This window comes from Solea solea, chromosome 10 (assembly GCF_958295425.1).
Source record: "Solea solea chromosome 10, fSolSol10.1, whole genome shotgun sequence".
NCBI lineage: Eukaryota > Metazoa > Chordata > Actinopteri > Pleuronectiformes > Soleidae > Solea > Solea solea.
The window spans coordinates 18,665,099-18,683,025 of record NC_081143.1 but is presented as its reverse complement, the minus strand read 5'-3'; the positions used below and the strand labels follow the sequence as shown (position 1 = coordinate 18,683,025).

The 17,927-nt window shown below is 39.3% G+C and overlaps 2 protein-coding genes across 2 annotated transcripts; both read left to right on the top strand.

The window, feature by feature from the left end:
* Positions 1–365: 365 nt before the first annotated feature.
* Positions 366–5,397, top strand: LOC131467459 (beta-2-glycoprotein 1-like). Its single transcript, XM_058641386.1, has 8 exons — positions 366–592; positions 1,802–1,978; positions 2,358–2,454; positions 3,279–3,355; positions 3,480–3,668; positions 4,427–4,606; positions 4,772–4,969; positions 5,199–5,397. Exons 1-8 carry the CDS (start codon positions 523–525, stop codon positions 5,261–5,263), a joined length of 1,053 nt encoding a protein of 350 aa, XP_058497369.1. The 5' UTR covers positions 366–522; the 3' UTR covers positions 5,264–5,397.
* A 1,462-nt stretch (positions 5,398–6,859) lies between these two features.
* On the top strand, positions 6,860–15,851 carry nol11 (nucleolar protein 11). Its single transcript, XM_058641385.1, has 18 exons — positions 6,860–7,024; positions 7,851–7,964; positions 8,091–8,147; positions 8,410–8,558; positions 8,892–8,949; positions 9,533–9,674; positions 9,767–9,973; positions 10,869–10,945; positions 11,397–11,520; positions 11,648–11,736; positions 12,042–12,107; positions 12,238–12,422; positions 13,208–13,333; positions 14,121–14,369; positions 14,560–14,638; positions 14,772–14,864; positions 15,424–15,531; positions 15,699–15,851. Exons 1-18 carry the CDS (start codon positions 6,878–6,880, stop codon positions 15,810–15,812), a joined length of 2,184 nt encoding a protein of 727 aa, XP_058497368.1. The 5' UTR covers positions 6,860–6,877; the 3' UTR covers positions 15,813–15,851.
* Positions 15,852–17,927: the final 2,076 nt, after the last annotated feature.

Genomic DNA, 17,927 nt, shown 5'->3' with positions numbered 1-17,927 from the left:
AAGGGTTAGAATCAGTTAGAATCATTCATAAAGCTGAATTTAGAGAACACACCAACATATTATTATTACTTTCTTTTTTTCATAATCTCAACAAGAGAACAAAACTATATTAAAACTACATTATTACTCTCTATATTTGTAAATGACAATGTCACGTTAAACATCTTCTATGCTGTCATATTCTTTGTTTTGGCTCAGCTTAAAACATCTGTAAGGAAAAAAAAAAAAGAAGAACAAAATAAAAATCTTTTTAGTTCCTGTTTCATAATATTGCTGCAATAAGGCAAAGTCCACTAGTGAAACTTGTCACATGGATTACAGTCTGTGAATGCAAATAACAAGATAAGAGACATACAAACAAATGGACAGTACACAAAACAGGAATGATTAGAATTCACTTCATGCTGCCTTTAATCTGTTTACCCAGAGACACAAAAACAGCAGTGAGCGAGCAGTCCTGAATTTTGTATCTGGAGCACAGACCCCAGGGAAGAACTAAGCACCATCTGCACATGGATAAGGATGGACTTCATGCTGATGTCGTTTCTACTTTGTCCCTTTTTTATTACCATCACATCTGGACAAGACACTGGTATTTGCCCTTATTTTAGGCTCTTGAATTGCATGAATCAATCGTTATTATTACTTCATTATTTTTGATGTGTGTCGTGTGGTGGCTATTAATATGTTTATATATTTATCTATGGTGTATATATGGATGTGTATGATCTGTAATCTGTAAACAGACATTTTATATTTTTGTATATTTAGATTTAGATTTAATAATGGTTTAATAATGGTAAAGGTATCAAATGAATCTTGTTCTCGCATCTCGCATGTTCATCATGGAGAGGGGTCAAAGTTCACATAGGATGGGTTAGGTTTTGGTAACGGGGTTGATGGAAAGGAGGACACTTTGTTTTGACTATACTTCCTTTTATTCTGTGCTGAATTATATATTTTCCCGTTAAATTTAAGTTTTTGTTCTAATTTACATGGACATTTAATGGAAAATAAATAAATTTGAAAGGAATTATGCATCCAAAAACACCACATTCATCATCGGCCATGGTAACGCTGGACACTGCATGTGGTGATGTTTAGTTTTGACGTATAGGGGTTGAAGGCCTTTATGTAATTTCATTTGTTTGGTTTCATAAATGTTTAGTGAAATGTTTGTTGTCCTCATGCTGGTCACTGGCCTGGTCACACACTGCTGTGCGAGAGCATCTCATTCTTCCACCAGCATTTGTCGCTAAAGTCAGCCAATGTGGTTGTGGCCAAGCTGATCCCATAAAGTGTTTAATAGGGTCGATGTAAGGACTGCAGGCAGGCCACTCTATCCTCTCCTCTCACAAATTCAGGAGGCAGCCTCTGATAAACCCGGTTCTGCGGGGGCGAGCGGTGTCATCTTGGTGACCAGCATGAGGAAAAGGTGCCAGGCTGTTGAGGCTGTGTGTAGTTCTTCACCATGCTACTGAGGCCCCTGTTAAATTGTCAATATTTCAATCATCCAAACCAAACAAGGACACCAAACAAGAGTCAGTAGCAGGAAAAAGCTGTTTGGCATTGGCAGAGAAGATTTGGCAAGTTTTTCATGGGCGCAACCCACATACTCAACTCTGCTGCTCAACCCACAAATAACATTTCCTTTACAGTGTGGTGCCATTTAAAAGGAAAATAAACTTGGCTTTCCAACGGAATAACATTTATAGAAGTTTATTTCGATTAGATTGCGTCAATGCTGCGTTGAAGTCCGTGTCTAATGCAAAATGATGGTCTAATCCACGTGTCTCTTCAGTGTGTTCCAGGCCTGAGCTGGGTGCCAACATTGCAGTGGACGGGCTCCAGAAGTACTTTAACCCCGGGGCCGTGTTAGCACTGTCCTGTGAACAGGGACACACCGCTGTGCTGGGCCCTCGGACGATTGTTTGCACTGCAAGTGGACAATGGACAAAAAGCAGATTAATGTGCATACGTGGGTCTCCAATAGTCTAATGAGAACTTAAAGAACATACTGGGCTTAGGTAGATTAGTTAGTCTAGTCATTATGTGGAAAACATCAGTGTTTAAAATGAAACATACATCTTTGATATCAACACAGTAGATGGTAATGTAACTGTAACTGCTTCATTACAGGTTTTAAAGTGAACAAATGAAGACAAAAAAACAGTGCTTTACAGATATTCCTCTAGCTTTACTACAATTTAGATATGATCAAGCATATACCGTATGTAAATCTATGAAAAAGCATATACAGTATGTAAATCTATGACTTTTTCATCTAAAAGGAAATAACTGAATTGCAATGACAGAAACATTTACTCATGTGCTGTGTATCGTATTCTCTCTTGCAGCAAAACGGTGTCCACCCCCTGATCATTTGGCTAATGGGGAATTGGACTATGAAGACATCGTGTACCAGAGTCTGATCAACTATACTTGTCATGAAGGGTAAGAATATTATATCCAGTTGTATTTGACTCTGCTTCACAGATTAGTTTTTTTCTCCTGTAAAAAAGCTGGAGGAGGTTCAGTGATATGCTTTGACGGTAGATGCGATGCAGAGGCTGCTGTTTGTGTCAGAGGCTGATATTTTCTCTTCCATTCTCTTAACATAATTGTAAAACAAAAAATCAAATGCAGAAGATTAGAAGTATTTTTTAATGTTTTTGTGAACTGTGTTGTGTGTCTTAAATCCCTTTGGATGGCAAATGCACTCAACGTAATTTGACTCACTTATCAAGTATTTTGTGCTCATTTAACCCTCAGTGACACGGCTCTGTGCCACAGGTGCACCCTTGGTAAATTGCTGTGGGAATAATACACAACTCCTTATATGGACATGCTAGGGATAGGTCACAAATTAGTGTGGTAATTGTGCAGAAGTCACAAAAAAAAATTTTTTAGACCATTTTTCTCCCATTTTTGTTCATAAAAACGAGGCAAGCGAACTTTGAACTGTGATGTGTTTCCAAATTTCACAAATTCAATCCGATTTTTAAAGATTTGAGTGCTTTTTGCTCAGCTGTGTTTGTATAGTTGGTGAAAATGGAAACAAAATGGGAAAAAAAGGATGTAAGACACGCTATATTGCACATTCTTTAGCTTCTGTATATACGTTTTAATATAGTAATGGGAAAAAAGCAGCCTGCTGGCTAACCCAAAAATATAATATGATATGATATGATATGATATGATATGATATGATATGATATGATATGATATGATATGATATGATATGATATGATATGATATGATATGGCTGCTTTGCACAGGTATATCTTGACTGGAGCCGTCTCTGGTGTGTGTCAAGCCAATGGAACATGGAGTACACAAGTACCAGAGTGCAAGCGTATGTATTCCTCAACAAAAAAAACATATAGCTTGTACAGAGCAAACTCAAATATACCAGCAGCATGCAGTACAGGCACAAATGAGGTGTCATATTCTCTCATATCCCCCCCCCCCCCCCATAGCTGTGTCCTGTGGTCTTGCTCCAATCCCACAGTTTGGAATGATAATTTATGACAAGACAATAAGAGGGAACACCACTCAGTATGGCATCACAGGGACATACAAGTGTCTGCCTCCATATGCAGTTGTTGGCAGTGCAAGAGCGGAGTGCACTGCCAGCGGCACGTGGACCGAGACACCCAAATGTCAAGGTATTGTATGAAACACCCGGTGCACTTAACGATACCAAACACGTCGTGCACAACATTTCTGGCTGTCAGACTTCTTAAAGGAATACTTCTCTGATTTTCATTTAGATTTGTATTACTAGAATAGGGGTAGTTTTTAAAAAATTGTGCTTCCCAGCCTCAGTTTCCCCTGAGTCGAGAAACATCTTCATACTTTTTTTGATACGTGCCCACCAGTGACACTTTTTTCAAAAATAGTACCCCTATTCTAGTAATACAAAGCTAAATGCAAATCGGTGAAGTATTCCTTTAACAATACTGTGTTTTAACAGCAGCTCAGGAAACAATCTGACCATCAGGTCCACTGATGTAGTTTGTCCAGTCTTCTATAAAGTACTTCAAAGGGATACTTGAGTATCTTACCAGAAAATGACTTTGGTAGAAGTTGAAGCCACTTTTTATAATAGTTCTTAAGTAAAAGTCTATGTATAGACTAAGACATTTACTGTACTTTACCAAAAGTAACTTTCTGATATAAATTGTACTTAAGTTTTAGAAGTGAAAGTATTGAAAAAGGGAGGAGTAAGGATTGAGCTATGGTAGCGCCGTGGTAGGGCGAGTTGTCTTTCAACCGGAAGGTTGTGGTTTCAATTCCAAAGAGTCAGCACGTACATCTACTTTCTAACTGTCTGCAACCTGCATGTATTTATCTCTTCGGTTTTAAATATCCAGTACACCATTTAACATTCAGTGAATGAACTAAACTTGTTGTTTCCGTGCAGTGGTGACATGCCCTCCACCAGGAAACATTGACAATGGCTACAAGTCAAGCGACAGCCAGAGACAATATGACTACATGGAAGCAGTCACATATGGTTGCCATGGAGACTATGTGCTGGAAGGAAGCATGCAGATTGTTTGCGAAAAAAATGGGAATTGGTCTGAGATGCCATCTTGCAAAAGTAGAACTCATATTACATCTATCTATCTATCTATGTAGCTTGTGTTGATTATTAATTAGATCTGAAATCTATGGTTTCAGCATTTGCACTGTGTATATTAATAGAATACGTGTATGTACGAGTACAAACGTTGTTGACCAATAACTACTTTATTACATTTTACAGGACCTTGCAGTGTTGGCATACAGAGAGGAAGGATATTATACAGAGGAGAAAAAGTGTGGATCAAAAATCTGAAACCAAACAAAGTCTTACACAAAGAAATTGTCTCGTTGTACTGCAAGGACCAGTTCAGGAGTTGTGGTCATGCAGTAACAACTCAGTGCATGGATGGAACGCTCATAATACCTGGTTGCTTTGAAGGTAAAGTAAATATACTGTCGCTATTAGAGAGAAACTGTATTATTATTTGTATATATTTAGTACCACTGTTGAAGTTTTGAAACGTGTGAAAGTGATAGGCTATAACTTTAAGTCAGGTAAAAGCAAAAGCACCTTCATTTGTTTTTCTGTGTCATGATGCATGTGACATTCTTCAGAATTGTCTCTATTTTTCAGAATCGCTCTCTGTTTTCCTCTCTTTCTCTTCTAGAGCCCAGCTCTGCTAATTATTCTCTTCGTTCAAGTGAGCTTCCATCAGAAATTGAACCTTGCTAAAACAGCAACAAGTCCCTTTTCTGGCCATCGATCGTGTTGTTGGTGGTGCATTTTTGTCACTCAGTGGTCAAATGGCTTTTGTTTTTAACCTATAATGTAACACACTTCACACAAATTAAACATTTCAGACATGGTTTTATGCAACCTGGTTCTAATTCATAAAGTGGGTGACACTACTGCACTTCACAAGGTATTTATTAAGAATGTACATGGTTTGCTGTGGTCTTTCACGCTCCGTATTTCTGTAACATGCAATACAAAGAGGTCTTGTTCACCTGGGTAGAAAGAAATAGGTATGGTAGCAATACAATTGCAGTCAAGTGTGTGAAATTCAAAGAGTTGTATAACAAGTAAAAGGCATAGAAGCTCACTAAGATACATCTAAAACAACTAAAACAAATGAAGACTTCAAAAACGTGGATAAAAGTCACAGACGAACAATAAACCACAATTACAACAGATCAAATAAAATAAATTAATTCAATAATAAGTGAATTAATCTAGCAAAAAAGGTGTGGCCTATGCTAGGGAAACAATAATGTGTAATATAATATGATCTGTGGGTCATCTGACATGGGAGCTACTGAAAAACAACACTTAAACATTAACATTTAGTATTTTAGGTTGTACCTGGAAAAAATAATTTTGCAAACCTTGTCTGAATACTAATATTCAAAGCATTTTTTGTTCCAAATGATTCAAATTAAAGCAGAGGAAAAAGGATAAGTGAGCAGAACTAATCTAATTGCAAACAACCGAGTTCATCACACACCAGCTTTTACAACTCAGCCATTCAGAGAGCAGACAAGACGTTCTGACAGGAACACAGGAAACACACATACAGGTTACAGGAAATGAAATGGCAAATAGGGGGCAAAGGTGGCAACAAGACACACTAACACGGATTTAGAAATTTGGTGTAAATTCCGATTGGCCAAATTGGCTGGTGATCAAAAAAGTTAATTTAGAACCCTGATTATTGCCATTATTATTTATATAGAGCTTTATAAACCCAACATTGCAGTGCAAAGGGTAGGTAATCCTTCACTTATAAAGCATATTCCATCCCATGTCATAGTAATAATATAGTGTGGACTTTTAGCCATAAATAAAAAAATACCTATAACAATTGGAAAATCAGAGAACATGAGGTGTAATCTTCTCCTCTGACAGCAGAGGGCGCCCTCAGCCCAGTTAAGATCCACTGTTGACTGTTGTTGACCCAACAGTTTAAGATACAGTATTTCCTCAAGCAGTAGATTATTTGTTAGTCAAACTAAAATGTTCTACTGTTTTATTTAAAATTCGTGATTACATGTCCTTTTTGACCTACACAGAAATAACCTCGACCTTGTTAAACTTTGAACTTTGAGTACATTTTAAACAAGCTACTTTTTTATTTGTACTTAAGTAACATTTTATCCAAATAGTGCTACTTTTACTTAAGTCGAATATTTCACTACTATTTCCACCTCTGCAGAATTAACAGACGTTTTGATTCACACTCCATACCAGATAGCGGCGGTAATGCACCAAATCGTTAAAGGAAACGCGTAGCGTTCTCGTATCTATTCTCGCGATACCCTATGATTTCTCCTCTCTTCTCGTCCAAACATGGCCGCGTTGTATGAGGGATACACGTTGTGCGGACTCGTTCCAGCTCAAAACTTGTCTAACTCGGGCATTCAGGGCGTCGAAGAGGAGCGAGACAGTGACCATGTCATCGTCACCGACTGGACCAGATCTGTTACGCTGTACAAGGTGAGTTTTAGCGTTTGTTTTGATGAGGCTCTTCCTAAACTGGGCCAGCTGATGAGTGTAAAACATGTTAAACTCGTGTCCACGAGCATCAACGGCTGTTTTCAGCAACACAACACCATGGACCAGACAAAACATACTTCAAAGCTCGGATAGTACATTCACCCCTTTTCTTTTAAACCCGGTACTAATGGGTATAGCAGCGGTGGAGTACTAGTTTACCAAAACATGCAAAGTGGATTAGCTAACGTTAGCTATACTCAACGTAAGGCGCTCAAAGCACCAGGGCTGCACGACATTATGAAGAAATGTGATGTGATTACGAGACTTGTAAATACATAAGTACGTAGTAAATAATATTATGTTTCTGCTTTGGCTTGCTGCTAATACAGACGTAAACCGTAGCATTTAATGTAGACCGAACATAAAATGCGTTATTTCCATTCTAACTACAAGGTCTGCTACTCATAAATATATGGTGCCCTGTTGAAATACACTGGTAAAAAAAAATAGGAAAACAAGTGTAACTGCAGTGTATGTCATTGTAACTGTCAAGTAATTTATCTTGTCATTTCTCTGGCCGTTAAGTAGCTGGATTATAGGTATGTTACAGTATGAGGGGGCAGCCAAATTTGGAATTACGAAATAATATGTACGTTTCATATTGCAATTAGCCTTAACACACACACACCATGACTTCTATTCTATGTTTTAGCTAATTACTTAGTAATGCATGCACATTTGCACATGTTCATGTTATCAGATGATGGTCCCGTTATTGGCGAAAAGGATGTTATTATATTTCCTCTCTGTTCTGTGGTTGTGACAGGTGTCAGACCAGAAGCCACTGGGCAGCTGGACCATCAAACAGGGTCAGACACTGACCTGTTCAGCAGTCTTCAACTCACTGACTAAGGAATATGTGGCTGTCTGTGACAAAAAGGTAAAATCTTTTAGGCTTATGTTTTTTTTATTTTTGTGTGAACCCCCCACTGACTTGCTGTCAGATTACACAACTCAAGAATATCTGTTCCCTGTTAATGCCTGTTCTTTATCCTATTTTCTTAAGGTGATCAAAATATGGAAGGAAGGTGACATAATTTTAGATAAGACCTTCAAAGCAACCGTAAGTCAAAACAGGAGTATTCATTCATTTAGTCTCTTCTGTTAGGGCATATTCACACCAATAGTGTCAGGAGCTTCTATTTACACTCTGTAGCACTTTGCATCCTCTTCATTTTTACATTTCTTAACCGAGTTTACACATGCTGGAAAATAAATCTGTTCTCTTTGTTTCCTATAATTTGAGTAATATATAACCTGTTCAGAGTAACTGATAAAACTGAGCACATTCTCATTCTTACCACTTGTACATTTTCTCTCTCTAGGTGTCATCAGATATCTGGAAGATTCACTGTGTACAGGGAGGAGAGCCTGTGGTGTTGTTCCAGCGAGGAGCTGTGAGACTGCTGGACTCACTGCTTTCTGCTCCACAGCAGCCCATAGAGGAGGTCCTGGCTCAAGAAGAGGTCATAAGGTTAGTCTTGTTATGTGTGTTTTGTGCTTATGGTGTTGGCAGTTGTAATTGGACAAACTATAGTTTCTGGTTGAGGAAAGGCTGCATTTGACTGCCATTTTGGATCTTTCAAGTTAATGTGAGGATTAACTTTAGATTCGACAGTCGATTAGATTTGGTGGTGTTGTCTTTCTGAAATGGGTATTGATGCTTTCCACATCCATCTGCCTTGTGGTCATTTCTGTGCCTGTAATTTCAGTCACAGAAATGTTCCCTTTGTTTTTCACCATGTAGTGCAATCTGACCTTTTGTTTCCTGTAGTATGTTAATGACTGTTCCTTTTTTTGCGTTTAGGTGGAACGCAAATATATTGGCAGAAACACAGCAGTTTGTCATCTTCACAACTGAACAGGTAAGATCATGATTAAATATTTGTCCAGATTTTTAATGGCTGATCCTTTCAGCCCTATACTCCCTTCTGGAAAGGGTAACCAGAACAAGTATGGCGGGTACAACTCGACTGTCTTTCTGAAGGTTTATTCCACATACACAGTTAGCGGTAGCTAGACAGCAATTAGACTAGCCAGTAGTTAGACAGCAATTAGTTAGAAGTTAGTTAGCAGTTAGTTAGTTAGGTTGTAAAACTGACAAGTCGTACAGGTTCTGATGATAGATAGATTTTCACACATACGAAGGTTAATATATAACATAAAAGGGCTTTGATAATGCACTTTAAAGGTAACAGTGCTTTGATACCAATTATAACAATAAACAGATAGATAGAATGTTAGCTTTTCCTGCTAGAAAGTTGTACATTCATAATTCACTGGATCACAATACTCAGCCATGAAGACGATTAACTCAATGGAATGCTAATGTGGAATGTGTGTATGCTATTTAATGTCTCACTTATCCCAAAAACATAATTTTGTCTGACCTTGTTTTCCAGTGACTACTTTTTGTAATTGCTGGTTGCTGTTTCTGTCTCACCACAGAAAGGAGATCATTTCCTGTACCTGCAGAAATTGAACCCTAACACTTTACAGAGGTACCGGCTGGAGAGAGAAGAGTCCAGTCTCGCCCCACTCAGCTTTTCTGCCTCCTACAGGGATAAACACATCCACCTGCTTTATCTCTGTAAGCATTTCAGCATTACTGTAGAGAGAAATGTATGGTCTTGGTACAGTTTACAGTCATAATTTTTGTCTCATTGTTTTCCTTCCAACTAGATCCTAATGGCCATCTCTACCAGAGTGTCATCTCAGTGCGGGGTCTGGGGACTGAAGATGGGGCCCAGGCTCTTCCTCTTCCTCGTAGCCTGCTGCTGGGTCTTCCTGTGGGTGAGGGTCCCCTGGAGGCAGCATCAGCCCTCATCCTGGATGAAGCTCATGTAGCTGTGGTTGGGGTTCCACACCCATCGGCTGGAGCTGGGAAAGGTAGCTTCATTTAATTTTTCCCTTACAGCAGTGCTCCACTCAGCGATATTGTATCTGATTGTGGTTAGCCTGAGCATCTGGATGGTTGTTTCAGTTTTTACTCCACTATTATTAATCATAACTGGTCTTACTGGGGGTTTTCACACACAGCCAGTGAGGCTTCTAGAAAACAGGCCAAAAGGCAACAAAGCTGTGCCCTAAAGATTTGTGTAAATATAATCAATACATAATGCAGAAACATGCACAAGCCTGCTGGGTCAGAATATCGTGTTGACCAACATTTTACACTAGTTGAACAAGGCAAGCAAGAATCACCACTTTTTCCACAATTACAATTTTTATGTTCCTTTTGCTGAGAAGTTTACGGACAACTTTTGTGTCCCAGACATTTCCTGTTTGGTCACTGTTGTAAAGAAACGGTAGTAGCAAGATACGGGTAAGGACACGGGTGCTTTTCCTCATGGCTGGTGTTGTCTTGCCTCATCATTAATAGAGCTGTGAAGAAAAACACCAGTGTCAGTCTGTGTTTTTTCCACAAAAACCCTATCCTGTTGCAAAGAGAATAACTTGAAAGCTTATAGGGGAGCAATAGAAATATGGTAGATCGTAGGTGTTTTTCTATCCTCATAACACTGTGGCAGCGAGTTTTAAATTCATGACAAGTTTTAAAACAAAAAGCTGTCTCTTTGGCTTTAAAGTTGATAAGATTGGTGATTGAAAGATCAACCTGAATGTGCTTCCTAGTATTATTTTATTATACTGGAATATAGATTATTTTAATGAAAATACTTTTCGAATGAATGTAAGAATAACACTGGTATTGTCTTCATTTTGTACCATTATGAAGACTGTGATTAAGTGTCTAGTATTTCCTGAATGTCTTTGAATTTTTCAGACTTTCTCTGCATCTGGAATACCAACTTCCAGACTCTTCAGGCAGGGAAAGAGATGGCGGGTAAAATCTATGGGCAGGTAGGCATCCTTTTTGGTTTATTTCAAATAAACCACCTAGTCGGTTGTCTTCTAATGTTGGTATTTAACATATTATCATTTTTAGTCATGCTAGCAACTAAGCCTTATACTAGTGTACAGATGGAGCTCATACCAGTGTGTATATGAATTGTTTTTTTTAACTTTAGACGTATGCATGAACCACCCAGTCAAGCCCCCATTGTTGTTAGTCCAAAGTTCCCTGTCCTTCCAGTTGACTGGTGCTGATGGAGGACTGTATGACTTTGGTAGAGAATTGTGTCTGCTCTCCACTGGGACTGGGTTTACTGTCCCTTCTCACAACTGCGTAGCAGTTAACAGTCTTAAAAATAGATGCACAAATAGACTAGGGCATTCATCTGTATTTTCTGTATTTCATACATATGTACAATTAAGTCAGATTTGTGTTCATTTCCTCTTCCCTCTGATATAGCTATGGTGTTTTTCCAACAAATTATTCATTCCACATGGGAAAACCCTCTCTGTTATACCATTTGTTTGCCCCAAATCTTCACTGGCCTCTGCACTGGGGAAACTAAGGCAGGCCAAACCTGAAGGTGAGCTTAATCACTTGCAACACTGTGACTAATATTATCCCTACTGCAAAAAGCAAATCACATACATAAACAATTGACCTTAGTGTGCATGTCTGACTTCACTGCACATGTTTTTTAACTGGCACAGAGTCCAAAGCTCCAGCTTCAGTACCATCTTGGAACAATATTCTGCACGGCGAGAAAGCTCCTTCGAGAACAGTGGAAACCAGGAAGACGGTACAGTGGACAACTGCGTTTTTAAATATGTTATGTTACATGTTGTTGCAAGGCAAAACATGGTAAACTACTTGATGCATTAAGGATATATATATATATTTTATCGCTAATGTGTCACTCCATGCCATTACAGTGAGATTTTCTTTTGTATATCTTTTGATGGTAAATATGAAAAACCTTTATTAATTAACACAGCCTGATATAAATATAGTTATAGAGTTACTGTATTGTTTATGATATTTTGTCTTGAGATTTATTGAAAATGTCAGCAAAGAATAAGAATTTGACTCTTTTTTTCAATATAGAGAACAACCCGCAAGACTCAATCAACACTTTGTTTAACAAGTGAACAAGTTCTGGAGCTAATTAAGGTAAGGATTTTAGTTTTACAGTTTCCTGGCCTTTTAGAAGTAACGGGCCAAATTTGAATGTGCATGGTTTTCATATCAAAGTGGGCAAATTCTGTCAACCGAATTTGACTAAATATTCTATTTCATATAGACGGCACCAGCAGAGGACGTCCAGAAAGAGGTAGAGGGTCTTCTGTCTCGATCAGACATCCAGGACTTGCAGCCTTTAGTTGGGCAGCTAGTATCAGTCCTTGTGTCCCGCAGCCTGGATGATTCAGACTTTTACATCCCCAGCATCCTGGCACAGCTAGTGCACACTCGGTACCTCTGCCACAGGTCAGTAAAGCAACAACTAACTGAGATTGAATCAGGGTTCCCACGGGTCTTTGAAACCTTTGAAAATGCAAAATAAGATGCAAAAATGTATATCTAGAAAGATTATTGGGCCATTTCCTTTAAAACTATTTTGAATGACTTAAATGAATACATTCTAGGGGATGCAGTGATGTATTTCTGTACCACAACAAATACCAAAACCTGCATTTGAATGAAAATGTCATAATTGAGGTTATTCAAAAAACAAGTTCAACTCCAGTCACTGTATCTTTTTTCAATCTGTTATCTTGTGATCATGGAATAATCATCATGTTATCATAGGATAATGGTCCTTGATAACAAATTGTTTTTTCTTGTTATCACAAGATGCCTGTTTTCTAGTGATAATGGGGTTAAGTTGGTCACCAATCAGAGCAGAATCACTGAAGTACAAGAATCTGTAAAGCTTCAGCCAGGGTAGTGTTCTCCGGAAATAAGGAGGGCTAATCTGAATGCTATCTCTAACCGAAATGTTAAAAAGTTAATTAAAATAACATGGGTGTGAGAAGTTGGGTGCTGAGGGTGAACCCTCTACTGCAGGATGTTGCACCATGCACTTTTCAACAGCACTGGAGACCTGAGCTGCTCACATTATTATCATCATCATCATCATATCACTTCACTTTTTAAATCACAGCACAAATCCTGTGATAACGAAATGATTACTCTGTGATCATGTGATACTAGTTGAATAACTGTTGTTACTTTTGCTGAATGTGACCGTTCACCATTATGACCCTCTACAGTGTGTGTCCTGACCTTGTACTGTTGGCCTTGGAGAGGAAGGATTACTTTCTGTGTCAACTCTGCTTGCAATTCTTCCCTGACATCCCTGAGGCAATCACCTGTACCTGCCTCAAGACCTTCATCAGGTAAAAGACACAGACTTGTTGTTGCCATGACTTTTTTTGTGTCAATTGTAATTTTGTAATTTAGGGGGGTTGATGTAAATAAGTTCTACACCAATATTCAGGATTTAGAGGTTCTCTTGGTCTTGCCTATACCCTCATCTGGCATAATGTCTCCACCAGTGTCAGTATAGCTGCTTTCAGATAAAGTACAGACATGTTGTCTTCACTGTGGATATTTTCTGGAGCGTCTCCTACCAGCTCCATTGTCAAATCTCCACATAATGTCAGAGTGGTGTGAGAATTTAGCAGAGAAACAAGTGGGCAATGCCTCTGCCTCGTTGGACCCAGGCATCACCACTTGCTGGGATGCTCCACACATTCTACTGCTGTTGTGAAAACATCTCTCACTGTCAAACTTCACATCAGGAAATTGCTTATGACCACAGGTAAAGCGATACATGTTTAATTATTTAAACGGGCGATCTAGAGATTGTCACATTTCTTCATTAAAATTCAACAAATTCAATCCATTAAAATTAATATTTCTCTTCCGCCTTTTCACAACGTCATCTATTTTACCATCACTGCTCTAACTTCCAGGGCAAACTCTTTACAAAAAGACCACAAATCCTATGATCCCACACTGCCTCCCAATGTCATCAAACTACAAAAGCCATTGTAGCAGGAATTACATTATGTGCATTTACCTCTATTTACCTAGCTGTTTAATTATTTGATTATGAGCCTAACCTGGTTTAACATAACATGAATGAATCAAACCATGTGCTGCTCTGCCTTCATCTTGCAGTATGTCGGATAGTGATGCAGAGAAAGCCACCCTGGAGCCTGAGAGCGTCTCCTTCATGGAAACCGTCGCCTCTAGGGACAGTGACCAGGTTTGCCAACAGAATGGTTTTGGCCCCACCTCTTTTGACGAGGAGCACACAGACAACCTCCTTGGGGATGGTGCAGTCTCAAAGACCAAAACTGCAGATCAAAAGACATCAACTCCATCGGAAAATCTCTGTCCGGTGGGATTACACAAGGCTGTCCTACTGTATCCTTCCAGTGCACACTGATCACTCAAAGTCATTCAGGCAGCTAATCATGTTCATTTAGAATGTTTTGTCATTGCACTGTTGCATGTTGCATGTTGCCTTGCAGCAAAATGTGTTGTTGAAGTCCCTGGACCATGGATTTAATTAATAAGACAAAAAAAGTATGAAACCTTGACTCAAGCTGATAAGAAATGAGGTTTTGCAGACGGCATACAGCGAAACCTTCCTCCTCCCACACCTAAAAGATCTGACCTCCCAGCATGTTGTTGTAAGTGACAGATTTTTTCTTCCTCTTCAGTCTCGTAAAGTCTGACCATGGCTTTTTGAACCCTTTTAATTACACTTAACCACTGACCATAACGATGTTTTTCAATGTTTATTTTCCTTCTTTGTCCAATCAGCTTTTCCTCCAGTACTTGCAGTTCCTCTACCTAAAGTATTCCCACGATGCCTTCCCACAGATGCACGGACTGAGATCACCAAGTCTGACTCAGGTCTGTATTTGTTTGGGAGTCGAGATAATCAAAGTGCCCCCAGTTTGTGTCTGTCACAAACGGACATGGTATGAGACCAATATGGGAGTGGGAAAAATGTATTGGCTGAAAGATTTTCACATCACTGTGTGTAGCCACAGCCTCAGAACGTACATTGATGTGAAGAGATGTGAAGTCTTGTGCTGAGTTAGATGAAAAGAAAAATAACTGGAGCTGCAAGACATTTTTGTGCTGGATCTATTTATATTGGCCAAACTTGTATTGATAAGGTATAAAAAGCAGTAAAAGACAGTAAAGGTAAAAGACGGTAAAGGTAATACATCTACGAATGTTTTGGGTTTTTTCTTTCAGCCTTATGGACATTATCCCCATCATCCCCAAAATATAGAGCATGAGCTTGATATTTACAGTGTAAACATGGTCATGGATATGTTCTGATCTCTGCTTTAACTGCTTCAGTCAGGCAACAAATGGAGCAAACTTTGAGGCTCAATGTACACAATCCCTCAATAAAATACATGAATAATGACATCATTTTATTTTGTGCATTTGATTGTAGATCATGGATTGGGTTTGCTTGGTGTTGGATGCCCATTTCACAGTGCTAGTGATGACACCAGAGGCCAAAGGCTTACTGCTGAATCTCCACAGCTTTGTTAAGTCACAGGTAACCAACTCTTCTCAGTGTCTGGCCGCACATTGGTTTCATAATATTCATCGCATGTGACTCTGTTACTGTAGTTGTGTAGAAAGGCTTGATAATCAGTCCCACAGTTTCATCAAAATTAATTTTAAAACGTTTTCTGGAAAATATATTATCTGTTTTATTTTCAGGTGAGACTGGTCTCTGAGCTTGGAAAGATTGAGGGCAGCCTCCAAGAGCTGAGCAACATGAAAGTGAAGAAGGACGTTGGCCAGTACTCCATCGAAATCATTGAGCTGTTTTAGAATGTGTACAGAATACTTTTAATAAACCTTTGAGCATAATTGTCTCCGTCCAACTTTTCAGCTGGAGTTGTTTCAAGGTTGTGTACGTGTATGTCCGCTTGTTTTATTTTTTGTTTTTTGGCACGGATGTTGGCCATAAAAAAACTTTGCAGATACATTTGCATGGCGTTTTAAACCATTAGCATGATTAATTGACACTGCATGTGTGTCAGACTTGACCACAGCATTTTGGCTGTGGTTACACTCATAATTGCAAAACCGTTCAACCAATGGCAGGTTACAGGTTAAAAGTATGGTAGAATTATAAAACAAACATATCGCTGTCCAGGGTGTACACTGCCTGCACCAGCGAACCTCGTGCTTTTCCACCCCAAATGCAGTTGACAACACTGTGGCCGTCCAATCACCACTGGTTAGGAAGTTCTAGTGATGGGAATTTCGGCTCTTGTGGAGAGCCGGTTCTTTTGGCTCGGCTCACTAAAAAGAGCCGGCTCTTTCGGCTCCCAAGTGGCTCTTCAGATTTTTTGTTACTTAAATTAATTTATTACCAAATTATGTGTAAAATGAATAACTAATGTGAAAAAAACCATAAAATATAACATGTATAGTATTTATATGGCTTTATTAATAAACTTAACTTAACATAAATACATTTTAAGTAAAAAAAACAAAAAACATTTTAATTTGTGAAAAAACACAAAATCAGCTAAACATCACTCAACAAAATCTAACTTAAAATGTGCTCTGGGATGTAGGTCTACTGGCTGTGGTGGTGATATACTGGCTGATGCTACAGACAGGAGCAGCAACAGTTGCAGGAGTTGACACTGTAGAACTTTCTAGCAGGCAAAGCTATTTATCTTTCCTTCTATTTATCTGTTTATTGTTGTAACTGGTATCAAAGCACCGTTGCCTTTAAAGTGCCTTTAAGGCGCATTGTCAAAGCTATTTGAGCTGAAAGGATCAGCCAGTAAAAATCTGGACAGTTGTGAAACTGTTGTCGGCGCCGTATCTGTGGAGTACGGACTGCCGAGCGGAGGACGGCAATCGTGAAGTACCAGGACCGGAGTACTGGTGAAGCAGTCGTGAATCACTAAAACGGAGGAGCCGGAGCAAGGAGCTAACGGAGCCGTTGAAGGATTAAAGGAAGTGCCGCAGCCGTGAGGAAGGCTGTGAAGATTGCACAAGGAATACCGATCTCTTCTGGACGAAGAGCTAAACCGTTAAGCCACTAACAGTGCTACGGAAGAGCCTCACAGACTGTGACATTGTGACGTCGACAGCTAGGGGCGTGGACATTCGTGTGCCATTCATGGACGTGTCGTTTGCAAAGAACTGAATCCTTTGAACGAGTCATTGGCAACGAACCACACTTTTTAAGAGAGTCAAATCCTTTGAACAATTCCAATTCCCGGAGTGAGTCAGTAGCTCAAAGAAGTAAAATGGCAGACGACAAGCCAGATCTGGAAAGTCTACAGCGGAGCCTAACAACGCGTATTAACCGCCTTAATGTCAACGCTGGTAGTCTAGGTACAGAAAAATTGTCGCAAGAGTTGGCAGGGTTGGAAAACAACTATGATATTTTCGTCGACGCCTGCAATGAATATATCGAAGAACTGGGACGGATAGACCCAACGGTTTTACAACTGTCCAGATATTTACTGGCTGTTCCTTTCAGCTCAATACTCCCTTCTGGAAAGGGAGTATTGAGTACGGCGGGTACAACTCGACTGTCTTTCTGAAGGTTTATTCCACGTACACAGTTAAACAGCAGTTAAACAGCAGTCAGTTAGTAGTTAGACAGCAGTCCGTTAGTTAGACAGTTAGTAATTAGTTAGTTAGCTACTAACTAGAGTTAGGTTGTAAAACCGACAAGTCTTCTGATGATAGATAGATTTTCAAAGGCCTCAAATCCTTCCTATCTCATAATGACCTTGAGAAAGTTATCCACGCCTGGATTACTGCAACTCCCTTTACCTTGGCCTCCCCCAATCCTCACTCAGACGCCTGCAGTTGGTCCAAAATTCAGCTGCGTGCCTTCTAACTGGCACCAGGAGGCGTGAGCAAATCATGCCCATTCTAGCCTCCTTACACTGGCTCCCAGTTCATTTTAGG

Excerpts from the sequence above, each read along its gene's own strand:
- LOC131467459 (XM_058641386.1), top strand. The coding sequence starts at position 523 with ATGGACTTCATGCTGATGTCGTTTCTACTTTGTCCCTTTTTTATTACC. Across the intron at positions 1,979-2,357 it reads AAGCAGATTAATGTGCATAC|CAAAACGGTGTCCACCCCCT; the intron begins GTGGGTCTCCAA and ends TCTCTCTTGCAG. Across the intron at positions 3,669-4,426 it reads CGAGACACCCAAATGTCAAG|TGGTGACATGCCCTCCACCA; the intron begins GTATTGTATGAA and ends GTTTCCGTGCAG.
- nol11 (XM_058641385.1), top strand. The coding sequence starts at position 6,878 with ATGGCCGCGTTGTATGAGGGATACACGTTGTGCGGACTCGTTCCAGCT. Across the intron at positions 7,025-7,850 it reads GATCTGTTACGCTGTACAAG|GTGTCAGACCAGAAGCCACT; the intron begins GTGAGTTTTAGC and ends TGGTTGTGACAG. Across the intron at positions 14,639-14,771 it reads TGACCTCCCAGCATGTTGTT|CTTTTCCTCCAGTACTTGCA; the intron begins GTAAGTGACAGA and ends TTGTCCAATCAG.